This window comes from Phascolarctos cinereus, unplaced genomic scaffold, assembly GCF_003287225.1.
Source record: "Phascolarctos cinereus isolate Bilbo 61053 unplaced genomic scaffold, phaCin_HiC Scaffold_726;HRSCAF=1367, whole genome shotgun sequence".
NCBI lineage: Eukaryota > Metazoa > Chordata > Mammalia > Diprotodontia > Phascolarctidae > Phascolarctos > Phascolarctos cinereus.
The window spans coordinates 339,039,558-339,062,767 of NW_027556098.1; the positions used below are offsets into that span (position 1 = coordinate 339,039,558).

The 23,210-nt window shown below is 39.6% G+C and overlaps 2 protein-coding genes across 2 annotated transcripts in view; one reads left to right on the plus strand and one right to left on the minus strand.

The window, feature by feature from the left end:
- The window catches only part of SPRYD7 (SPRY domain containing 7), a 28,687-nt gene extending 21,999 nt beyond the window's left edge, over positions 1 to 6,688 (minus strand). The window contains exons 1-2 of the mRNA XM_020993680.2: positions 6,490 to 6,688; positions 2,834 to 2,950 (exon numbers count right to left, since the gene is read on the minus strand). Of these exons, the coding sequence (XP_020849339.1) occupies positions 2,834 to 2,950; positions 6,490 to 6,595 (223 nt within the window). The 5' untranslated portion in view covers positions 6,596 to 6,688. The remainder of the gene's footprint in view (positions 1 to 2,833; positions 2,951 to 6,489) is intronic.
- Positions 6,689 to 7,083: 395 nt separating this feature from the next.
- TRIM13 (tripartite motif containing 13) overlaps positions 7,084 to 23,210 on the plus strand; it is a 55,678-nt gene continuing 39,551 nt past the window's right edge. The window contains exons 1-2 of the mRNA XM_020993676.2: positions 7,084 to 8,353; positions 11,717 to 11,811. The gene's annotated coding sequence lies outside the window, so the exon portion shown is untranslated. The remainder of the gene's footprint in view (positions 8,354 to 11,716; positions 11,812 to 23,210) is intronic.

Below are 23,210 nucleotides of genomic sequence, written 5' to 3' on the forward strand. Positions count from 1 at the left end.
TGAAGAAAATAATTCCTTAAAATGCAGAATTGGGTAACTGGAAGCTAATGATTCCATGAGACACCAAGAAACAATAAAACAAAATCAAAAGAATTGCAAAATAGAAGAAAATGTGAACTATCCCACTGAAAAAACAAACAGAAAATAGATTGAGAGATAATTTAAGAATTATTAGACTACCTGAAAGCCTTGATAAAAAAAAGTGCCTGGACCTCATCTTTTAAGAAACTGTCAAGGAAAACTGCCCTGATAACTTAGAACCAGAGGGTGAAATAGAATTGAAAGAATCCACCAATCACCTCCTGAAAGAGATCCCAAAAGGAAAAATTCTCAAAAACATTATAGTTAAATTCCAGAGCTCCCAGGTCAAGGAGAAAATACTACAAGCAGCTGAAAGAAGTAATTCAAATATTGTGGAACCACAGTCAGGATAACACTGACTTCTACCTTAAAGGATCAGAGGGCTTGGAATATGATCTTCTAGAAGGCCAAGAAACTAGAATTACAACCAAGAATCACTTACCCAGCAAAAGGTGAAAATGTTTACATTTCTTTATGGGAAGATGATACTTGTAATGCCTTAGAACTTTATCATTATTAGGGCAGTTAGGAGTACACATAGACAGAGGTCACAGAGGTGAATTGACTGTGACAGGATGATATACAAAAAAACAAAATTAAGGGGTAAGAAAGAGGGATACACTAGGAGAAGAGGGAAGAGAAAGGCATAATGGGGTAAATTATTGCACATAAAGGAAGCACAAAAGAACTTTTAAGTGGAAGAAAAGATAAGGGAGTGGGGAAGCAATGCTTGAACCTTACTGTCATTGGAATTATCTGAAAGAGGAAATAATATACCCACTCATATGCAGATTTGGAAATCTACCTTACCCTACAAGGAAGTAAGAGAGGAGAGGAGAGGGAAAAGAGAAGGAGGGAGCCTGACAGAGGGTGGATTGGGGAAGGCAGTGGTCAGAAGCAAAACACTTTTGAGGAAAGACAGGGCAAAAGGAGAAAGAGAAGCATAAATGGGGAGGGAGGGAATTGGATAGAGGGAAATATAGTTAGTAACTATACCTGTGAAATATGAATGGGATGAACTCACCCATAAAACAGAAATGGAAAGCAGAGGGGCTTAAAAATCAGAATCCTACAATATACTATTTACAAAAAAAAAACACCTTAAAACAGAAAGACATACACAGAGTTAAAATAAGGGGCTAGGGCAGAATCTGTTTTGCTTCAGCTTAAGTGAAAAAAAAGTAGGGGTGGCAATCATGATCTCAGACAAAGCAAAAACAAAACAGATCTAATTAAAAGAGATAAGTGAGGAGTAAAAGGCATTTTGGCACAAGTAGCCAACTGACAAAACAAAACCTAAAAAAGAGATGATGTCTAGATTTAGATTTATTTTATACACTCTAAGAATTCCATATTTTATTGGGACACTGTTGATGGAGTTGTGAACTGATTCAACCATTCTGGAGAATAAAGAAGGAGGCCCAGAGGGCTATAAAGCCATGCAAAGCCATGCATACCCTTTGATCCAACAATACCACTGCTAGGTCTGTTTCCCAAAGAGATGAAAAAAGGGAAAAGAACCTATTTGTACAAAAATATTCATAGCAGCTCTTTTTGTGGTGGCTGGGATTTGGAAATTGAGGGGATGCTCATCAACTGGGGAACAGCTCAACAAGTTTTGGTATATTATTGTGACGGAATACTTGCTATAAGAAACAATGAGCAGGATGCTTTCAGAAAAACCCGGAAAGATTTACATGAACTGATGCAATGTGAAATGAGCAGAACCAGGAGAACAGTCTACACAGCAATAGCAATACTGTACAATGACCAAGCATGAAAGACTTAGCTATTCTCAGCAACACAAAGATCCAAGATAATTCCAAAGCACTTGTGATGAAAAATGCTATCCATCTCCAGAGAAAGAACTTGTGGAATTTAAATTCAGATCAAAGCATACTTTTTTAATTTATTTTTTGAGTGTGTGGGGGGTTTTTTTGGTCTGTTTTTTTTTCACAACATGACTAATATGGAAATATGTTTCATAAGATGTATACAACCTACATCAAACTGCTTGCCTTTTCAATGAAGTGGGATGGGAGAGAGGAGTTTGGAAATCAAAATTTTTTTTAAAAAAAGAACTTTAAAAATTGTTTTTACACGTAATTGGAAAAAAATATAATTTTTAAAATAAAAAAAAGAATTCCCTATCTTAAAATAACTTTTGAAAACAAACATCAGACAATTATCTCTGTGATATATACATATACAACCTGTGACTGGGAGCAGAATTATATAGCATGTGATCAAAGATCCAATTTAAATAAGAGGTCCAAGAGAACTTAAAGACTAATAGAAAATGTTAATCATGCTGCCCTTCTCCAAGTACAATACTGTTGTAAGTCACTATAGCCATAATGAAAATTATTTAGGTAAAAGTAGTTTGAAATTTTAAAAAACCAAACCCTATACTGAGAGATGAAGTTTTCCAAATTCTGTCATAATCCTAAATTGACTGTTTTAGGGTATTTTAACAAGAGCTGCAAAAAGTTAAGTCCTACTTAGGTTCATGAGGGTCACTGTATTCAGTGACAAAAGTATGACATTACCACATCTGTAAAATGGGACTATTTCATGCCCTATGGTTGTGCGGAAAGCATTTTATAAACCTGATGTTTACCTTTACCATGTCCCTGATCAAAGAAAATGATCAATGTACTCATCCTACAGGCCAAAAAAAAAATCCTCTATTGCCTACATTGATAATTATTCTCAATATTTAGGGCTTTCCATAGAATACAACTTAACCAACCTGTGGATTGGATTTTGAATTCGAAGTAGCTTTTGTTCTGATGCAAAGGTGCATTGGCTAAACAACCTCCTGTCCCACATATCCTTCTTCCATTTTTGACAATGACAACATCTGTTCCTAAATAAAAATGCAAACATGTTAGTCATTTAAAAACATTATGCAATTATGCTTTCCATTTCAATCAGCCATTAGAAAAACAATTCTATAACGCTGTGAAGAGACAGAAAACATACCCACTTGAACTTTTATATGTAAGTCACTTGTTGATAGAAACCAAAATATTATTTAATTTTGATCACATAAAATTAATGAGATTCTCCCTAAATTATATTTAATACTTATAAAATCTTTTGGAGTAAAAATAAGCTATATAAACCCAGTTGTCAGCCAATCATTTAAATAATTTAATTTAAACTAATACATGTAGCTCAAAAAAATGCTAAGGCATGTGTTGTTGTTAATAAGCCTAATTTTTCAAGCCAATAGTTATGCTGGATAGTTTAGAGACAAATATGCTTTAGACATCTGTGCTTGTAAACCACTAAACAGTCAAAGAAAATCACATAACTTAGCAAATTTTCATTAAGACAGCTGTTAATTACAGAATATTGAAAATGAACAGCTGAACACCCTGGCAATTCCATCATTAAATGTACTTTGCTCTTTTAAAATACATATTTTAGCTTAAATTACATTTTATAGAAGGCTTATTTCAGAAACGTTAAATTTTGGTAATGAAACTTGTTCATTGTAAAACTATGTAAATTCTTTAAATGTTGGTTGAGAAAAGCATGTGCATCTGGGAATAAGAAGAGAACTGATAAAACTATAGGGTAGTATACTTTTAAAAATGTGATGCTGCTGATGTAAGAATGAGAAAATGGTTGCTACTCAATGTCTATGGAATGTTGCCACAATTTGGGTTTGGTAATGTCATTACATTATCACTAGTTTAGCAGGATTTGGACATGTCAATTCTTGATGTGACTCCTCCAGAAAAATACAAGCAGGGAATAGTATATAATCAGCTGAGTCAGTATAGAGGCAGTGTGGTACAGTGGAAATAATAGATTGGGAGTCAGAGGATCTGGGTTCAAATCTGCTTCCGTAACTATTACCTTATTTTATCACTGAAAGGTCACTTAACCTCTGTAGGCCCCCAATTTCCTTACTAGCAAAATTCGGGGGGAGGGATTGATATATTATTTAAGAAAATTTGTCAAGAATATTGAGATTATATCATTTTTATTAGAAACAACAGCTGCTAATTGATTTCTAGCAAGCAACATTCTTAGCCTTACTTCAATAATTAGATGATCTCTTCTATTTCTTAAATCAACGAACCTATGAATATTTAGATATGTGGAACTATGAAGTCATCAGCGTGGGTACTTTCCCCTCCAATGATGCACACCCAAACTTCTGCATGCCTTCTCATCCTATGAACATCTTTTGTGGGATCCTCCACAGATCTCAGGACACTCATCAGGCTCGGCCCTCCCTCTAGTTCTCCTGATACTCCATGGATACCAATGGATACACAAAGGCTGCTCATATGTCTCAACAAAAATGCATCTTTTAAATTATACAAAACTAAACACAGTGTTTACTAGAGATCCATTATCACCTATTGTTTCCAATAACAATTTTTAACATTCCAGTATCTTTGACAAATTCTTTCTCCAATAACATCTAGTTGTTCTAAATGTTTCTTGTTTTAAATGAATATCTCACCCCTAACTCCCCACCCCCAATATGGGACACTATACCGGCACTTTATAGAATAGCTCAAAAGAAATGGCCTAGCATGGATCCAACAAGGACTCCATTTCATGGCATTTCTTTCCTTGAAGTAACAAAAACACCTAATTACAACATGATCTCCCCTATATATTCTAAAGCATAAACTCTAGGAAGGGTGTTAATACTGATGTTCCAGTGGCAAACATCATCAAACATTTAAGACTGCCTATTGTGTATAGGAAGGGCGGGGGGAGTGAGGGAGAAGAATATCACCAAGACTGGGAAATAAGCAGAAGACTGATAATTACTGCTAAGAGTAACAGAGAAAGGTTTGTTGGAAATTAAGAATTTTGGTGGATAGAGCACTGGCCCTGGAGTCAGGAGGACCCAAGTTCAAATCCAGCCTCAGACACCTGACACTTACCAGCTGTGTGACCCTGGGCAAGTCACTTAACCCCACTGCCTAGCCAAAAAAAAAAAAGAAATTAGGAATTTTGTCTTTGTAATGTTTAATTTCAGGTAGCCAGACATCTCATAGGTCTACCACAGACAGTGAGATACGTAGTTCTGTGTAAGATGGAGTAAATCTAAGACACAGAAATATATTTGGTTAAATCCACATAAAGATAACTGTATTTGAATTCATGATAGTGGATAAATTACTTAAAGGATTAAATAGAAAATTATAAAAGAGCTGAACATAAAGGATGGAGTCTTGAGATACACCCACAACAGCAGCTATGGGTTAGCCTCCATTGGGAAAGGCTCACTGAATGATGTGACATTTCAGAGAATGGATTAAGAGAAAGATGAAGTGGAGTTTAGTGGATAGAACATTATGAAAACCTTAAGAGTGGGAAAATTAAATCAAAAGGTGTGGAGAGGAAGGTTGCATGAAACCAAAGTAAACAGAGAAAGAAGAAATTATGAGAATGAACAGGGTGGAAAATAAACGGAGGGCTCTAAAGGAGGGCCAACAGTCAAAAAATCAGATACGGAAATGGCTTCTATTACGAATACATCAGTTTTTTTCAGCTTTTCACGTTAAATCCTTAGAAGGAAAGAACAGCATCTTCCTGAATGATTCTGCATATTCCAAAAACTCTCATGTGTCCTGTATATAACTTATTTGCACTTAGCTGTTTGCGTGTTGTTTTCCCCATTAGACTGAGCTTCTCGAGGGCAGGGACTATTTATGAGTGCCTTCTCTCCACTGATTATCGCCAATTTATCGTTCGTGTGTTCGCGCATGCATGTACGTGTGTACATGCACACACACACACACACACACATATAACTTGCACTTAGCTGTTTGCGTGTTGTTTTCCCCATTAGACTGTGAGCTTCCTGAGGGCAGGGACTATTCACAAACGCCTTCTCTCCACGGATTACCCCCAAATTTATCCTGTCTCGATCCTGTTTCTAAGTAGTTTGTATACTACCTCCCCCCACTGTCTCGTGTCTTTCTCTGTATCCCCAGCTGCTTAGTCCAGTGCCTGGCACACACACCGTAGGCACTTAATCGATGCTTGCCGACTTGACTGACTTCGGGAGCAGGTGAAAATATCGAGAACACCAGCACGGCTCATTCCACAAACGGGTAAGACCAACGGCCTGTCAGGGCACAGATTATTAACCCTTTGAAAACAGGCGCAGGGTCTCGGTTGGAAGCTCGCCCTAGCCGACCTCTGACCTCCTCACCTGCCACTAGAGCCAGACCCCGCTGGGGGGGGGGGAAGGAGAGGGGGGGAAATCCACCAGGCAACAGAGACCCAGGCTTTTCCCGACAGCAGGAGGGGGGGCGCGCTCCAGCCTCGAACGCCGAGCACCTTGCGGGGCAGGGGGGAACAGGGCCAGCCCCTTTTGGCCCAAAGGGCGATGGGGGGGCAGGAGCGCGGGCTGGCCTTCCTTACCCATGTGCTGCGTGTCCAGCTGCACGGCCGGCATCTCCTTCAGCGGGATGTGGCCAGTCCCGGCGTCGCCGCAGCAGCGCAAGCAGCAGAAGACCGAGGCCGCCATCGCGCCGCGGCCGCCTCCGTAGGGGGCCGGGGCTGGGGCTGCCACCGGGGCCGCCGCCCGGGCCGCGGTTAAGGCGCAGGCGCAGATCCAAGCTCAGGCTCAAGCTTGGGATCTGGCTCAGGCGCCGGCGACGCGGCTCCCCCGACCCCCGCCCGCCAATCAATTTGCCGGGGACTCCCTGCTCGTGCCGCGGCACAGCGACCCCGCGGGCTCGGAGGAAGAAGCACAGGCGGCGCTCAGAGTGGAGATTCGCCCAGCCACCGTCCCCCACAGGATCGGCCTCGCACGGCGGCCGCGTAGGAATGGGTAGCTGCAAGCCAACGCGAGGAGGGGCGGGGCCGCGGAGGAATCTGTCTGCCAGTATGTCGAAGACGCAAAGAGCAGGGCAGGGCGGAACCTTTCGGCGCAGCGTTCGAGTCACTGCGCGTGCTAGTGCATTGATTGTTATGAATTCGTCCGCCGGTGGCGTACGCTCTTAGGAGTTGGGCGGTGCGGGCGCGGGTCGCACGTTCCCGATCCACCTCCCACGTCTCGTGAATGGGAGTGTTTCGTTTCCCGAAGAGTTGTTGCCCTTGGTGTCATTATCCTGTGATAACACCTAGGGATTCTCTTTAAAAATTATTCTTAGGGAAAGGACAGACGGACGGAGACGGAGTTTCTCTTAAAGCCTGTCTTCTTACTTTTCCCACTTATCTTCCGGGGGGGAGGCAGGGCTGAGAGAGCCTCCAAAGCCGAGGGGCACCCCCTCAAAAGGTGGAGAGACCTACAAGGTGTTGCCCCGTCCAAAGAGAAATTGCCCCTCCTTCCAGCGCCTCTTAACCCCCCAAAGCCCGAGCCCCAAGGGTAGCGAGTGGCAGAACTTAGAATGGAACCTAGAAAGGAAAGGGGTTAAAAACAAGCCTTTATTAAGCTCCTGCTAGGTGCCCAGCGCCGCCCATTACAAACATCTCCCGGGATGATACGAAGCCAGACCTTTTTTCCCACCGTATCACGTTACAGCAGAGCGAAGAGACTGGTTAGAAAAATTACTAGCTAATTTGTCAAGAAATTGTAAACAAAATGAATATCCAAAGATTGGGGAGTGACTGAACAAATAGTAGAATGCACTTGTGATAGAATGTGAAATGAATTTGTGAAATGAATCCGGAATTAAAAGACTTCTAGGAACTGATGAAACAGGGCAAAGCAAGCAGAATCAGAACAATTTGCCGTGGGGTTTTTGACCCCAGCTGCTTCGAGGTGACTGGGTCTTTGCATATCAGGAAAGGCAGTGTGGTTAACTAGAAAGAGTCGGGTACTCGGGAATGGTGGCGTGGATTCGAATGTGGACTGCTCCCTACTTTCTAGTGTGACCTTGGGCAAATAACCTTTATAAATCTCAGCGTCTTCATCGTCTGTAAAATGGAGGGCTTGGTCTAGATCTGGATGGCAGCTGAGATGATCTCTTCCCTTTCGATTCTAATTCCTAGGGGCAATCAATCCCCAGATCCATATCCCAGAGTTGGAAGAGGTCTCAGTAACTGACTAGTCCAGCTCAACCCGTAGAGGAACAGGACACAACAGGAATACACAAACACCCAACAATTTGCACCCTTCGCTTAAAGATAAATCTGCAGTGAGGGAAGACGGCTTCCCAAGGTAACCCGAGCCATTTTTGGAGAGTACGTTTTCCTTCGTTGTGACTTCTCCACGAGTCGCTCCTAGATTTGCTTTTTGAGGCCAACCAGTCCAAGAGGAGGATGTCCCATTCGGAGAAAGGTACCCTCCTTAAACCCGAGTCAATTATAAGGTGTTTGTGTGCCTGTGTTGAATTTTATTCTCCTGCTTTTGCTGGAGAGGACGGATCTGAAAATTCACCCCGGTCTCATGCAGGAAGTGTCTAAAAGGAGACCTTGACCCCTTGAACTGGGAAAAAGCTAAACCCGAGCAGCCAGCCGAGATTACAACACGCCAAGCTCATTGGTAGCTACGTGGGGAGGAGAGGTGCTTGAGTTTTGGGGGTTTTTTTAACTGCTTTTTCTTTTCCTGGAAGAGATGTTCCCCTGTCCTTCCATCTGTCTGTTTTGCAGGATGTCTGCAAGAGTATGATAAGCAATGTAGGACCCCTCCCATCAGCACACCTGGGAGCTGACAGTTCCTGACTGCTGGGTCTGTCCGGCTTGGCAACATAGAAGAAGCAGCCGCCAAATGAGAACTCACAGTTCCCCAACTCCCATCCCCCACATCTAGAGTGCTGGTTCAGGCTGCGAGATGTGCCCACTTCTTTTGCTGAATGAATCTCCAAGGTCCCTAGGATCAGGGGTCTCTTGGCTATCTGCTATAGTCAAAATGGACCTTAAAGATTAATCAGGCCTACCCTCCCCACCCAACCCTTGTAAAATTAGCTTAAACTACATACAAACAAACAAACATTCTGAACTAAAGGGGAGGAGAAATCGAGGGAGCAGCGTATCTTTCCAAGGACCTATTTCCTCATATTATTTATGGATACCAAAGGAATTTTCTTGGGAATAAGAGAATTTTTCTTAGAGTTAAATTTATTCTGCCTGTCCCCTGGTCCATTATTCTCTTTTCATGTGTATGGTGTGGTCCTGAAAATAATTCAAGAAAGTTTTGACTTGCTTTGCTGGCCTTTAGAGCTGTAAGATTCTATAGACTTAGTAATCAAGACAAGTAATTAGGTAAACAAGAAGTAAGGAGAATTAGTCTGCCCCAAAAAAACTTCATTCAAGGTAATCAGTACCCTTGTATTGGAGAGGTTGCTGTTACAGAAAGCCTTGAAATTACTGCTTTCTTGGTATTAGATTTGTTCTGAATGTTTCCACCAGGTAACCTTAATACAAGGATTTGACTTTTGCAGCCATTAGTGCCCAGTCTTAAAAGTGTCCTTGGCTCGAAGTGAAAGCTTACATTTTTAAACTCTCCCTCTGATTCACCCCACATCTCCAATCTGTTGCCACATTTCAATTGTTTCTGTCTTCACAACATCTCTTCTGTAAGTCACCTTCTTACTATTCAAACACAACCTTATTCCAGATTGCTCATGACTTCTAACCTGGACTTAGTCTTCTAACTGGTTCCCAGGTCTCAAGTCTCTTACCCACTCCAATCCATTCTCCACACACTGCCAATGTGGTTTTGTTAAAATATAATATCTGTCCATGGTCAAAGATGATGCAATTTAAAGACTAATAAGATAAAAATAAGATAAAAAAGATCATCACAACTACTAATATTTGTACTGAACAAAACCCATTCTGCATTGGCTATGTCTGAAAATTCATGTCTTATTTTGTATCTTGAGTCCATCCCCTCTCTATCTGTAGCATACTTCATCATCAGTCATCTAAAATCACAATTGGTCATTACTTTGATAAATTTTCAAGTCTCATAATTTTGTTATTATTATATAACTTGTTCTCCTAGTTCTGATCACTTTACTATACATATGGTCATATAGGTCTTCCCAGGTTTCACTGAAAATGCCTATTTTGTGATTTCTTATGGCAAAGTAACATTCCATTCCATTAATATACCATAATTTGTTAGCTATTCCCCAATAGATGCTACTGCAAAAAGAGCCACTATAATTATTTTGTACATAAGGGTTCTTTTCCTCTTTCTTTGATTTCTTTGGGGATATAGACCTAGTAGGGTTATTGTGGGGGTCAAAGAAAATATAATTTAGTGACTTTGGGGCCATAGTTCCAAATTGCTTTCCAGAATGGCTGGACCAATTCACAGTTCCACCAATACTGTATTAGTAGTCTAGTTTTCCCACAGTCCTTCAATATTTGTCATTATGCTTTACAGTCAATCTCTACCAATCTGATAGATATGACCTATATAGAGTTTCATAAATTTAGACTTGGAAGGAACCTCAAAAGTAACCTAGTCCAACCACTTCATTTTACAGATGTGGAAGGTGTGGTCAGAGAGATTAAGTGACTTTGCCTAATATCACACAAGTAGCAAGTGGCAGAGCTGGAACTGGAACCTTCATCCTCGTGCCATAGCCTCCCCTGGTTAGAAAAAGCAACTGGCAAACTTTTTTGGTGACAAAGCACCATAAACAAAATGAGTATCCATAGACTGGAGAATGACTGAATAGACTGTAGAATACAGTTGTGATAGAATGTTATTGCTCTGTATGAAATGACATATAAGAATTCAAAGAAAGATGGGAAGACTAGTATGAACTGATGCAGAACAAAGTAAGCAGAAACAAGAAAACAACATATACAATGACTACAACAGTGGCAATAAGAACAACAACAACAGGCAACTGAACTCAGAATAAGCACATTAATCAAAAATAAATCCAGCGACCAGATACTTAGTATGCTGCATGTGGCAGATATGAACTGACAGCTGTGGAACTGGTCTCTTTTATTTGTTTTTCTTTGTTACAAGGGAGGACTGGAGTGGGGGAGGTATATAGGAAAATTGTTGTGGTGGTAAAAAAAAAAGACTTTAACAGAATTTTAAAAAATAATTATCATCAAGACATTACCTTCCTAAGCCCTGTCCTCACTGTAGTAACTAAGGTATACTCTAGAAGTATGAAGCAAATAAAATAAGTTAGCTTTTGATAATGGCTTCCTGATTTTTAATAGACAAATAGTGATCTCATAAGTTTCATATATTTGCAATATGTTATTCTCTAATCCCTTTATTATTATTGTCGAAAGAATTGTCTTCTCTCATAAAAGTGCAGAGTTAAATTCACAGTCTATCACAGCTATCACCTTCTACAACAGTAAAAAATAAGGCCAGTAAAGACTTGCTCCCTAATAGCCAAGTAAGCCATTGCTTTACACTGTGCTCATTTATGTCAAATGCAATAGCAGCCTGTGACTATTAAAATAAAGAATATAATCTTGCTTGCTTTTGTGACATGTACTAGGAACCCTAGAATGGATCAAGCAGCAATGTAGAGCATGCGTTTCAAATGTTAACATCTTACTCAATATTTTCTCTATTGCTTTTTGTGTTATTTTTGGTAGATGACAAACATCTCCTGTTGAAAAACTTTAAACAACAGTACATTTGAGTCATCCAAAAAATGGATTCTTTCTTAGAAATTTACTAACAGATTATTAAACCAAATTTGTTTTTCAGAATAATGAGAACTAAAATTTTGATCCCATTAGAAGACATCCTGGAAATATTAATGTAGTTGTGCTTTACAGTGTGGACATCAGAAATGGCACAAGGTAAGAAAAAAATTCTTAGAATAAAGAATAAAATTAAAAATTTTAACTGCTTTGAAATGATTATCATAGTGTTAGGAGTTGCCAAATCTCATAGTTTCTACCTCCTTGATGTCTTTTGCTTCTATTCACTCTACTCACATAATTGTCACCCTAATTCAGGTCCTCATCACTTCTCATCTGAACTATGGCCTTATAATTGGTCTCCCTGCCTGAAGCCTCTCCCCTGTCCAAACCATCTTCCAACACAGATGCCAAAGTAATTTTCCTTAAGTGTAAGAACACTTCCCCCAATACACCCCTGTACTCCCCCCCAATAAGCTCTGGTATGGATCTTGTTACTTCTAGAATCAAATATGAACTCTTGTTTGGCATGTAAAGCCTTTTACAACCTGATACTAATCTACCATTCCAGACTTATTATTATTACTCTTTTTCACTTGCTGCACAGTACAGCCAAATTGTTTTCCTTACTGTTGTAAGAAACTCCATGTCTCATCTCTGTGTCTTTCTGCTGGCTGTCCCCAACACTTCTTTGTTACCTTTCTCTCTTGGAATCTCTTGTTTTCTTTAAGGCTCAGCTCCAATGCCACCTTTTACTTGAAGCCTCTCCAGATTACACCAGCTACAAATATCTTTGTTCTCCCAAGTTACCTTGTATTTAATTTGAGTGTTTATTTGTATATACAAATATGTGTGTGTGTGTGTGTGTGTGTGTGTGTGTGTGAGAGAGAGAGAGAGAGAGAGAGAGAGAGAGAGAGAGAGAGAGAGAGAGGGAGGGAGGGAGAGGGAGGGAGGGAGAGAGAGATCTCCCCTTGTAGTATATAAGCTCTTAGGGGGATGGGCTTTCACTTTTGCCGTTGTATCTCTGGCACCTAGTACAATGCCTGGTACAGTTAAGTGATTGATTACTATTGTTTTTATTTCTTATGAATTCCTTATTCCTTTATTCCTCTATTAGTTTGTTTTGTTGTGTTGTGTTTTGTTTTTGCTTTTGAGATCACAGGATAAAAGTGTAACATCCTCTCCAGGACTACTTTCCCTACCTGCACTTGGATTGGCCAGCCTAATCCCCAGAGGGCAGCTGCTACTATAATTAGGGTTTTCAGGGTAACCCTGAGGATCTGGGTTTCTAGAACTGTGGCTCATGGACCCCACGCATATGCTTGCCACTAATAATCAGCCAGACTTTAGCAAGAACAGTAGATATAAAAATATTCCTCACAAAAGCCTGGGGCACATTCATCTACAAATATACTTAGGGTCTTAAGGGAAGGATAAGAACAAATAAGGTACAAATGTAGTGAGGAACATGTCTAAAGAACAGATGCAACAAAAGGGTAATTTGTAACTTCTTGTTGTAGAAGTTGTTTTCTCCCTTCATGAAGTTTCCCTTACATGTAGCTTTCTGTCAGATTCTGGGGATTGGTGCTTTTGTTGAATTCACAGCTGACATTTTCATTTGCCACAAGGAGTCATTCTTCCTGAATCTGGCTTTCCTTGAATATCTATTGATCCTATATGGATTACTAGTTTCTTACTGAGATGAAGTGGTCAGTAAGAGGGAGATGAAGAGCGCTCTCTCTCTCTCTCTCTCTCTCTCTCTCTCTCTCTCTCTCTCTCTCTCTCTCTCTCTCTCTCTCCTCTCCCTCCCTCCCTCTCTTTCCCTCCCTCCTTTACCTGTATCTGTCTCTGTCAGTCTCCTTCTGTGGGAGGAGTAATTGAGCTAAGAGGCAACCTGAGATTTACATTTTAAATTACTGCATCTTAAACCTAGTTACTTTATTGAGTACAATGAAGCCTAGATTAACTAGAGTTCAAGAGGGAAAGAGATACTTCAGTGAATTAAATATTTTGAGTAATTTACATTTAACAAGAACACTTTTTTGTACCAATTCTTACAATTGGAAACCTTTCTAAAATATATTATTGTACTTTCCTGGCCTAGTAAGTAAATAATAGTTCCTTCTTTCCTTGATGTCTCAGGATCTTACAGGGCTTTGGGGGTAATTGCTTTATATAGACAATAATTCTTATCTCCCCATATTATAAATGTTGTGTAAATATGCAGTAAGGACTAAATATTCACTGCCACCACAACTTAGCTTAGTCTGCTTCTAACTAAAACACTGGCTTCTTATCATTTGTGCAGGTAGTTGAACCATAGATTTTGATCTGGGTATGACTTTAAAGGTGATCTACTCTAATACCCTCATTTTATCGATGAAGAAACAAAGGCACAGGAAAGTTAAGACACTTGCCCAGAGTCACATAGATAGTAACTAACAGATCTAGCATTCCAGCCTGGGTCTTCTGATTCCAAATTCAACACTCTGTTCTCTGTACTACATTGTACTTTTGCTATGTTCTAATTCAATCAATAATTATTGAAAGTCTACTATATACAAGGCGTTATATATACTCAAGGGAGTATATATTATAACAACTTCTGCCCTAAAAGGCAGTGAACACACTTTTCAATGTGCTATATTTCATAAATTTGTCTAGAAATTTGGGGCTAGCTCTTAGATGCAAAGCAATTCTATGAAAGAGTGCCCTGAACATGGACATTATCCACAACCAAGGTCTTGATCTTCTGCTTCTACTACCAAGGCTTCAACTTTCAGCCTCTAAGCAGATAATTCTCAAGACTATGTGTGTATATATAAAAATTTTATGCACAGCTTGATCTGGGCAATTTCACTACCTAAATGGGCTAACTCTATTAACAGAAAATTTTACTTATCAGTAATTTACAAATATGTACTGTTATGGAAAAGCTTTAGTGTCCTTCTGGGTAAAAGCTGTTGGTTAAGGTAATACAGGGGGCTCCCAAAGTCTTAGTACAGTTTTAAGCTAGTAAAGCTTAAAAAAGTCTTGCTAGCAAATCTTTTTTAGTAATAATCCTTAAAATGGCTAGTAATGCTTAAAGCTGCACTAAGACTTTTGGGATATCTCGTATTATTCACCAGAGATCAGGTCTCAGGTATTTGGCTACTAGGCAGCCTGGTGGCACATTGCATAGAATACAGAACTTGGAGTCAGGAATATCTGAATCCAAATTCTGCCACAGATACTTACTGGCTGTGGGACCCTGGGCAAGTCACTTAACCTTACTGTGCCTCAGTTTTTGCATTTCTAAAATTGGATAATAATAATAATAGCACCTACCTCACAGAGCTATTGTGAGGATCAAATGAGATATGTTCAAAAAGCACCTTGTAAAATTTAAAGCCTATATAAATGCTTCTGGGACTTATGATGTGCAGAGTCTAATGGTGTCTGTACCATACCTCAAGGAGACAGCGTCATCCTACTCCCAGAGATGGGAAACTTCAAGTAATAGTGCCACAGAGAAGTTGGTCTCCCCAGTGTTCCCAGAGGTTTTCAAGCAAAGGCTGAATGACCACTTGTCAGGATGTTATGGCGGGGGTAGGGGGGAAAGAGAGGTCCTCAGATGGCCTTTTATATCACTTCCAAATCTGAGATCCTGGGATTCACATCATATGGGAGAAGCCCCATAACAAAGTAATACAGAAGCCACACTAAAGCTCAACATAAGGAAAAACTTTCTAACAATTAGAGCTGCTTATAAGTGGAATGAGTTTCCTTAGGAGGTAATGAGTTCGTCTTTGATGGAGGTCTTCAAGCAACGTCTGAATAACAAGTCTGGATGTCCAACATATTGTAGAAGAATTCTTTTTTCAGGTGTGTGTTGAGCCAAAGAGTCAATGGAATTTCTTCCAACTCTGAGACTGCATGAGCAAGTGGTTGAGTTTATGTGATTCTCTGAGAATACTCCTGCCAGAACTTGGACTTGGGTAGATCTGGGATATATCAGACAGAAAATAGATGAGATGTGGAAACTAAGACAGAGTTGTAAGGACAGGGAAGGTGATCAGGAAAGGTTCCAGAAGTAGGCACTATGAGGTGGTATCCAGATAAGGAGGTGGAGCACAGCATTGGAGTCTGGTAGCAGGCAGTAATCAGTGGTCCAGGAAGGTAATAGATCAATTTCAGGGAGTTCTAGCAATGGATAATAGGAAAATGTCACAGCAAACAGGTGGAGCACAGTGACAGAGAAGTCTGGAAGAGGACCAAGCCATTGAGGCTATAGTTCAGGGAAAGTTCTCAGTAGATTATCGTTCCCAGGACCATTATGATGAGCTAGAAAACTAATTTGAGACCCAGTTACTATGAGTAAGCTATAAGGAGGGAATTTGTTCATAAGGAATAAGGCAAAAACTTGGTTCCTGGAATGGGGATACAGGGTCAGAGGAGGACCAACAATCAGGCAGATTTCAGGCTGAGTTGTCTCCTGCTATGGATCCTAGAATTCTTATACTTCCCTCTGCTTAAGGCTATATTGGTCCCAAAACCTATGATAGATTTTGATCTTGAAAGTGGAAAGTAAAGCAGCTGAAATTATGAGGAGGGGGTGGAGAGAAAAAGCCAGACTAATCATTACATTTCTGTTAACTAGGGTGTTAGTGTGGTATAGAAATGATGGCCCATTTAGCTACAAAATCCCCTAGAACATGAGATCCTAACTGATTAGGAAGAGTTTTAATGCTCTATGGGTGAAAGACAAATTCTGTTGATCATTTAAATGGTGATATTTGTGAGTCTTTGACTTGCCTAACTCCTAGCCTCTTCTCAAATCTTGGATCCATGTTTTGCCCAGACTTCTTGCAGTTTACATAAAGAAACCCTAGATGGCTGGTAAAAGCAAGGTGATGTTGTAGTAATTGGAAGATCTAATGTCTTCTCTACTGCTAGCTACCTGTATTATCCCTGGGCAAGTCACTTCACAGCAGCAGGCCTCAGTTTTCTCATCTATAAAATAAAGAGATTTAGCTTATAGCATCTCTTAAGTTTCCCTCTAATTTGAAGTTCCATGAAAATTAAAGTTTATATCTGAAATGGCTGCTCAGTTGAAAAGATGCATTAAATCAGAAGTCTGCAGCTTCTACTTTGTAGTACCTATGTGAAAGATTCAAGCAAATACTATCCTAGAGTTCAACAGTTTGATAATGTGTTTGAAGTTTGAACATAGGATTGGTTTTCTGGGACTATTTTGAAAGGCTCTTGGGAGAGAGAAATTGGATTATCCATCCTTCTGGGTCACACCACAAGAGAGGAAACATATGAATAAGGTCTAGGGACTTTTTGGGTATCTGTTGCTCACCTTCCACTTTTTTCTGCAACCCTGTAAACTCATGTCAAGAAAGATGGTAAGCCTAGGAGTGACCCTTTGTCCTGGCAAAGAATTGATTGTACATGGTGGTGAGACTGAAGATCGGTTGCAGAGGGTGGGGAGGGAGATTTGCTTCTTCTCTTCCTCTCCCCACTCAACTGTTAAAGGGAGTTCACTGCAAAGCTTTTATTTCCATTAAGCTGATAGACAATTTCTTCCTAGTCCCTCCTCCCTTTGGGAAAGGGTAGAGCTTAGAAGCATAGAAGAAATGGTTCTATTCCCATGGGAGACAGCTGTTTTCTTGTGAATAATGTGTTCTTCAATTGTTTATCATTATTGCTTATAAATGTTCTCCCTCCTTTATATAAAAGAAAAATCAGGTGTCCATTATACCACTGTCTGGTGTGGTTAATGATAGCAGAGGGCATGTATTTCAGGGGTTTAGATCCCTCTAGAGAGCCAGAAAATATATCCCTGCTTCAACATGGCTGAGCATGGGGGTACGGGTGTGGAGAGGGTAGGGGTAAAGAAAGAAGAGCAAACACTGATGCCATGGAAATTCTAAAGCTTACTGTATCAAACCCCTAGGCAAGAGGACAGTCTAAAACCAGCGAGAGAATAAAACAGATATATGCCCTTAGACTTAACTGAGATAAGCCCTTGAGGCAAAAGGAATCTAAGCCCTGGCAGGGCGAGCCTAGCTAAAAGAGTGATTGTGCTATACTTGGAGTACCCACTAATTAAACCTGCTATTAGAGACACAAAACCCTACAAGAAGGAACCAACCAATATCCTTATAAACCTTATGAGGGGTGACACCTGTGATTTGGCCTACAATCATTGCTTTAAGTTAAATTTGGTTTTGGCATACAGTTCCTTTGGAAATTGGCACACCTAATGGGGGTCTCTAAAGATATGCTAAACAGTTTATGGCAAACAGATTTTGAATAGAAAATTTGAAGTCTATATCTCTCCTCAAAATACTTCTTTACCTCAAAAGTCACAATTTTATGGAACTTTTTCATGAGTTTCAATTAACATGTCATGTTATGACACAAATCTCGTGTCTGTCTCATTTTGTTAACTAAGGTAACTAATGTATTCCATGTGGTGTACCACAGTGTTACACATTAATCTTTTTAAAAAACTGAACAATTTTCCAAACTGTGATTGAAACAACACTGCACAACAGTGATGGAAGCATTCTAAGACAGTATGTCAGTTATATATAGCACTAACTAAAACAGTGGCAGAAATGTTCCAAGGACTTCAGTTAAAACTATTCATTATTTTTTGTTAACTGTCAAAGATACCTTTAGGATCCTGCCTGCTCAGCTGTTCTTGACATCATAATTGATAGCTGACAACTTCTAGCTATTTGAAAAAGAGGGCTGGGATAGAATAATACCTCATTTTTTTCCCTCCCTTGGTTTCAGACTATTAAACAGATCTCCAGAAAGAGTAGCTCCTAACAAGTTATGTTGATTGGATTGAGAAGGTAGCTTTCTGTTGTGAATAGGGCAAGACTCCCTTGCTGGCTTGTCCTTTGGAAGTTAAGAGACTTTTACTGACTTTCAGATCTGGGAAGAGCTTGGAATGTGAAAAATAAGGCATTATTTCCTTACTTCAGTGGGGAGGACCTTAGGACCTGAATTCTAGCATGTGAACTCACTTGACTGGATGTAGTATATGGAGATTTAAGATGCAGGTCTTCCAGAACAATCACAACTAACTCTTTCTTCTGGTTGGTCACAGGTATGTCTTGACTTAGCTCTCATTCTCTTTTCTATTTGGTAGTTAGGAGAATAGAAGCTTTTTGGCTCATTTTCTTTCCTTCTGGTGGGCAAGGAAAGCAGAGCTTTCTTTCTTTGTCCTGCTTAGCCTCTTTTTTTTTCTAGTGGGCCAAAAAGTACTCCTTGCTTCTGGCTTTTCCACACTTATTAGGTGTGATATTCACCTGATAACTATTCACCTCTCAGGAACAATTGTCTTATATTTTTATACTATTTAAAAAAACTTTCTTAAGAGTCATTTCTGATCAGTTTAGATATTTGTATCAAGCAGGAAATTTGAACATTTTGAAGTCCCCACTAATTATGTTTTTAGAAATATACACTGAAGTAGTATTAACACCCTGTTACCCCAAAAAAGAGCTCTCTATTAAAATACTTTAATTGAATGTAAGTTCTTTGAATGTTGGTATTGTTTTGCCTTTCTAGCATAATACCCAACACATAGTAGGCACTTAATAAATGCTAAATTTATAATACTATTACCTATCATTATAAACATCCAAGAGCAACTTAAATTTCCAAAACTGGGGAAAATGGTTGAATAAATTGTGGTATATTAATATAATGAAATAATAATGTAGTAGAGCTTTGGAGAACAATGACTTTGGATACATATAAAGTCCCTGATCCCCTGTCTATATGAGCCCCTTGGAGCTGTGGGAGCTTTCTGTACCTTTCATTCTAGAATCAACCCATCAACAAACTTTTAATAAGTATCTTAATATATGCCAGACACTGTGCTAGGTGTTAGAGATACATATAGAAAGAAAGAAACAATCCATACTTTCAAGAAACTTACACTCTCCTTCAGTGGAGATAAGTGTTTATATACATACACAGGCACCTACCCAAAAAAATGAAGAGAAAATCCCCCAGAAATATAGTTAATTGACTAGTTAAATCCAAGGCAGTTAGGGAGGGAGCACAGTAGCAGTTGAGAAGGGCAGGAAAGGCTTTATGTAGAAGGTGATGTATGAGCTGTGTCTTGAAGGAAAAGAGGGATTATATGAAGTGGAGGTTAGTAAGAAGTGCACACCAAACATGGAGGCTGCATATTACAAAAGGCATGGAGTTGGGAGATGGTGTGCTATGTGTGAGGAACGGAAAGAATGCCAGTTTGACTAGATCAGATAGTGGCAAGCCTGGGTGACTGAAATTTTAATGGTGCTCTTAATAGGAAAACTGAGAAAAGAAGTCACTTTGGAGTTGAAAGACAATGAAATTTTTTTTGGACAAGTGGAATTTAAGAAGCCCATGAGACACCCAGTTTGAAATGTCTATTAGGAAGTTGGTGATTTAGGATGTGGATTTAGAAGCTCAAGAGAGAGACTAGGGTTAAATGTATAGACCTGAGAGTCATTTATGTAGAGATATGATGAACAAACCCATGGGAGCTGATGAGTTCATTAAGTGAAATCATATAGAGAGAAGAAAGGTCCCAGGATGAAGCCATAGTCAGAGGGTTTGATGTGGATGATAAGCCAGCAAAGGAGACTGAGGAGAGGTCAGATGAGTAGGAAGAGAATGAGAAGAAAATAGTGTCATGAAAACCCAGAGACGAGCGAGTATCCTAGAAGTGATTTGACATTGACAAATACAATAGAGGTCAGGAAGCATGAGACCAGTAGAGTTGGGTGATGAGGTCAGAAATCAGATTGTACATTGTTGAGAAGTTAAGTGAGAGGAGAGTGGAGGCAACAAGGGTAGATTGCTTTTTTCTTGGGAGTTTGGCCAAACTGGAAAGGGGAGTTAGAGGAAGGTAGGCTCTATGGAGGGTTTACTAAGGCTAGAGGAGGCTTGGCCTTGTTTATAGGCCAAGAACCAGTAGAAAGGGAACAATTGAAAATATAAGAGATCATAGAGTCTTAGCTAGAAGGGTCCTCACATATATGCTCATTCACCTTCATTTTACAGATGAGGAAACTGAAACGGGAGGAAATTAAATTACTTGCCCACAGTCAGACAGATAGGATGTAAACTCTGGTCTTCTGATTCCAAATCTGGAGCTCTATCCACAGTATCATGTTGCCTCTGAGATCTGGAAACCTTGAGAATACCAGCACTGTATATGAAAGGGATTATTATTTTATTTCATAGAGTTACAAGTGAGCCTTCCACAACAGTTTTTGAAGTAACTCTTAAGCTCATTCTTCTTTGGTTCATGAAAGAGAGTTCCCAAATACTGAATTTGACATGTTACAATACAAGACATTGTTTCCGAGTTACAATAATTCCCATTAACTTTACCACCATTTCAAATTTTAAACCTCAGCTGTTTGAACTTAGAGCAGCTAGGTGGCACAGTGCATAGACTGCTGGGCCTGGAGTCAGGAAGACTCATCTTCCTGAGTTCAAATTTGGCCTCTGACACTTATTAACTGTGTGACCGTGGGCGAGTCATTTAACCCTGTTTACCTCCCCTCCTCATCTGTCAAATGAGCTGGAGAAGGAAATTTCAAATCGTTCCAGTATCTTTGCCAAGAAAACCCCAAAATGGGGTCACAGAGAGTTGGACACGAATAAAAAAAGACAAACTCAGAACTTAACCATGGGATCCTGTTATTTCAGCTCAATGTCTAGATTACACTATAGATTTCACTTACTCAGAAGTCTACCTTCCTCTGACGAATTCTTTCTGGTTGTGTTAGAGTATACCCAGGACTGCTGAATGTGAGGTAAGCCCAGAAGTTGGTTTCATCTGCAGGTTTCATCTTTTTCTGTCCAAAATCAACACCTTCATCTGTTCACACAAGGGAGCATCAAATCAGAGCAGGGGACAAAATAGCATACATTTGGACCTGAGGTTATACAATGTTTACTAGCACTAACCTTGTTAAATCCTTTCTACTTCCTTACTTTTGATGACTGGCTGTCCACCATGCCTGGAATTCTTTTCCTCATCTCTGTATCTTGGCTTCCCTAACTTCCTTCAAGCCACAGGAAAGAAACAAAAACAACAACCCCACACAGCCCTTTCCGTGATTCCCCTTAATGCTAGTGCCTCCCTCTGTTGATTACCTCCAGTTTACCCGGTGTGTATCTTGTTTGTATGTAGTCATTTACATATCATCTCTCCCATTCGTTTGGGCTCCTTCTGCCTGTCTTTGTATTCCCAGTGCCTGCCACGTAACTGGTGACTACTGAGTGCTGGTTGATTGATCTCCTAGGCCCCCAAATACGCTGTCTTTCCTGGACCTGGTTAGTTACTTTGACTGACCACTTGTAGTCCCTTGCCTTCCCAGGTCATTGCTATCTACTGTATGCATCTAGATCAGCTAAGCTCCCTATACAAGCTGCTCTTGCTGGTATATATTCCTATCTTTTAAGTCCCACCACACAGTGGGAGTTTAATCCTTTTACAACAAATTATAAACCACTTTTACTCAACTTCTGGCAGGCAAATAATCATTTGATGACATACTGCAGCTTGCTTTTAATCTTTGTGTTATTTGTAATTTTGAGTCTTCTTGACTTGTATTCCATGATTCACAGTCATACATTATCACTTGGTGAATATTGGCACTAAAAAAAGATGGGTTTCCATTAGTCATTTGGCAGTTTCCTAAAAGTAACCCAGCTACGTTTTCTCTTCTTACTCAATTCTGGGCTATCTTATCATCTATTTGTACAAGTTACATTTATTGATGTAACAGCCTCTCTATCCCTGTCTATCCCTAACCCTCCTCCCTTTTCTTTTTTTTGGTATTACTGTACATTCTAGAATTAGTATGACATAACTAGTTCTGTAATTAGCATGATAATAATAGCTAGCATTTATATAGAACTTTAGAGTTCCCAAAGTATTTTACAAATATTATATCATTTTATTTTCTCAACAACCCTGGGAGGTAGGTGCATTTTACAGTTGAGAAAACTGAGGCAAACAGAGTTTAAGTGACTTCCCTCAGTTTCCTGAACTATAAAATAGGGATAACAATATCACCTACTTCCCAGGGTTGTTGTGAGGATAAAATTTACCCCCCCAAAATTGTAAAGCACAAAGTAGAATGCCTAGTACATACTAGAAGTTTAATGAATACTTATTTTCCTTCTTCCTTCTTTCCTTTCTCCTTCCCTCCCTTCCTTCTTGTCTTTACTCAGTAGATTGTTGAACATACTTATTTCCATGATCACACATCTTCACATGAAGGTTTTTTATGTATTTAATGTATACATGGGCAACATCTTATCTGAGGAAAGCCTTTAAGTCTTCATTCTGCTACATATTCAGAAAGCATACTCAGTAGTCAAATGCTTGCTTATTTTGTTTTTTAATATTTTCATCTGTATCTTATTTTAGCAAAAGTTATCTATACTTCTCTCTACTCCTCATCTCTTTGCAATCTGACTCTACCCACCACTCTACTGAAACAGTTTTCTCCAAGGTCAGTAATACCTTCCTTATCAGGAAA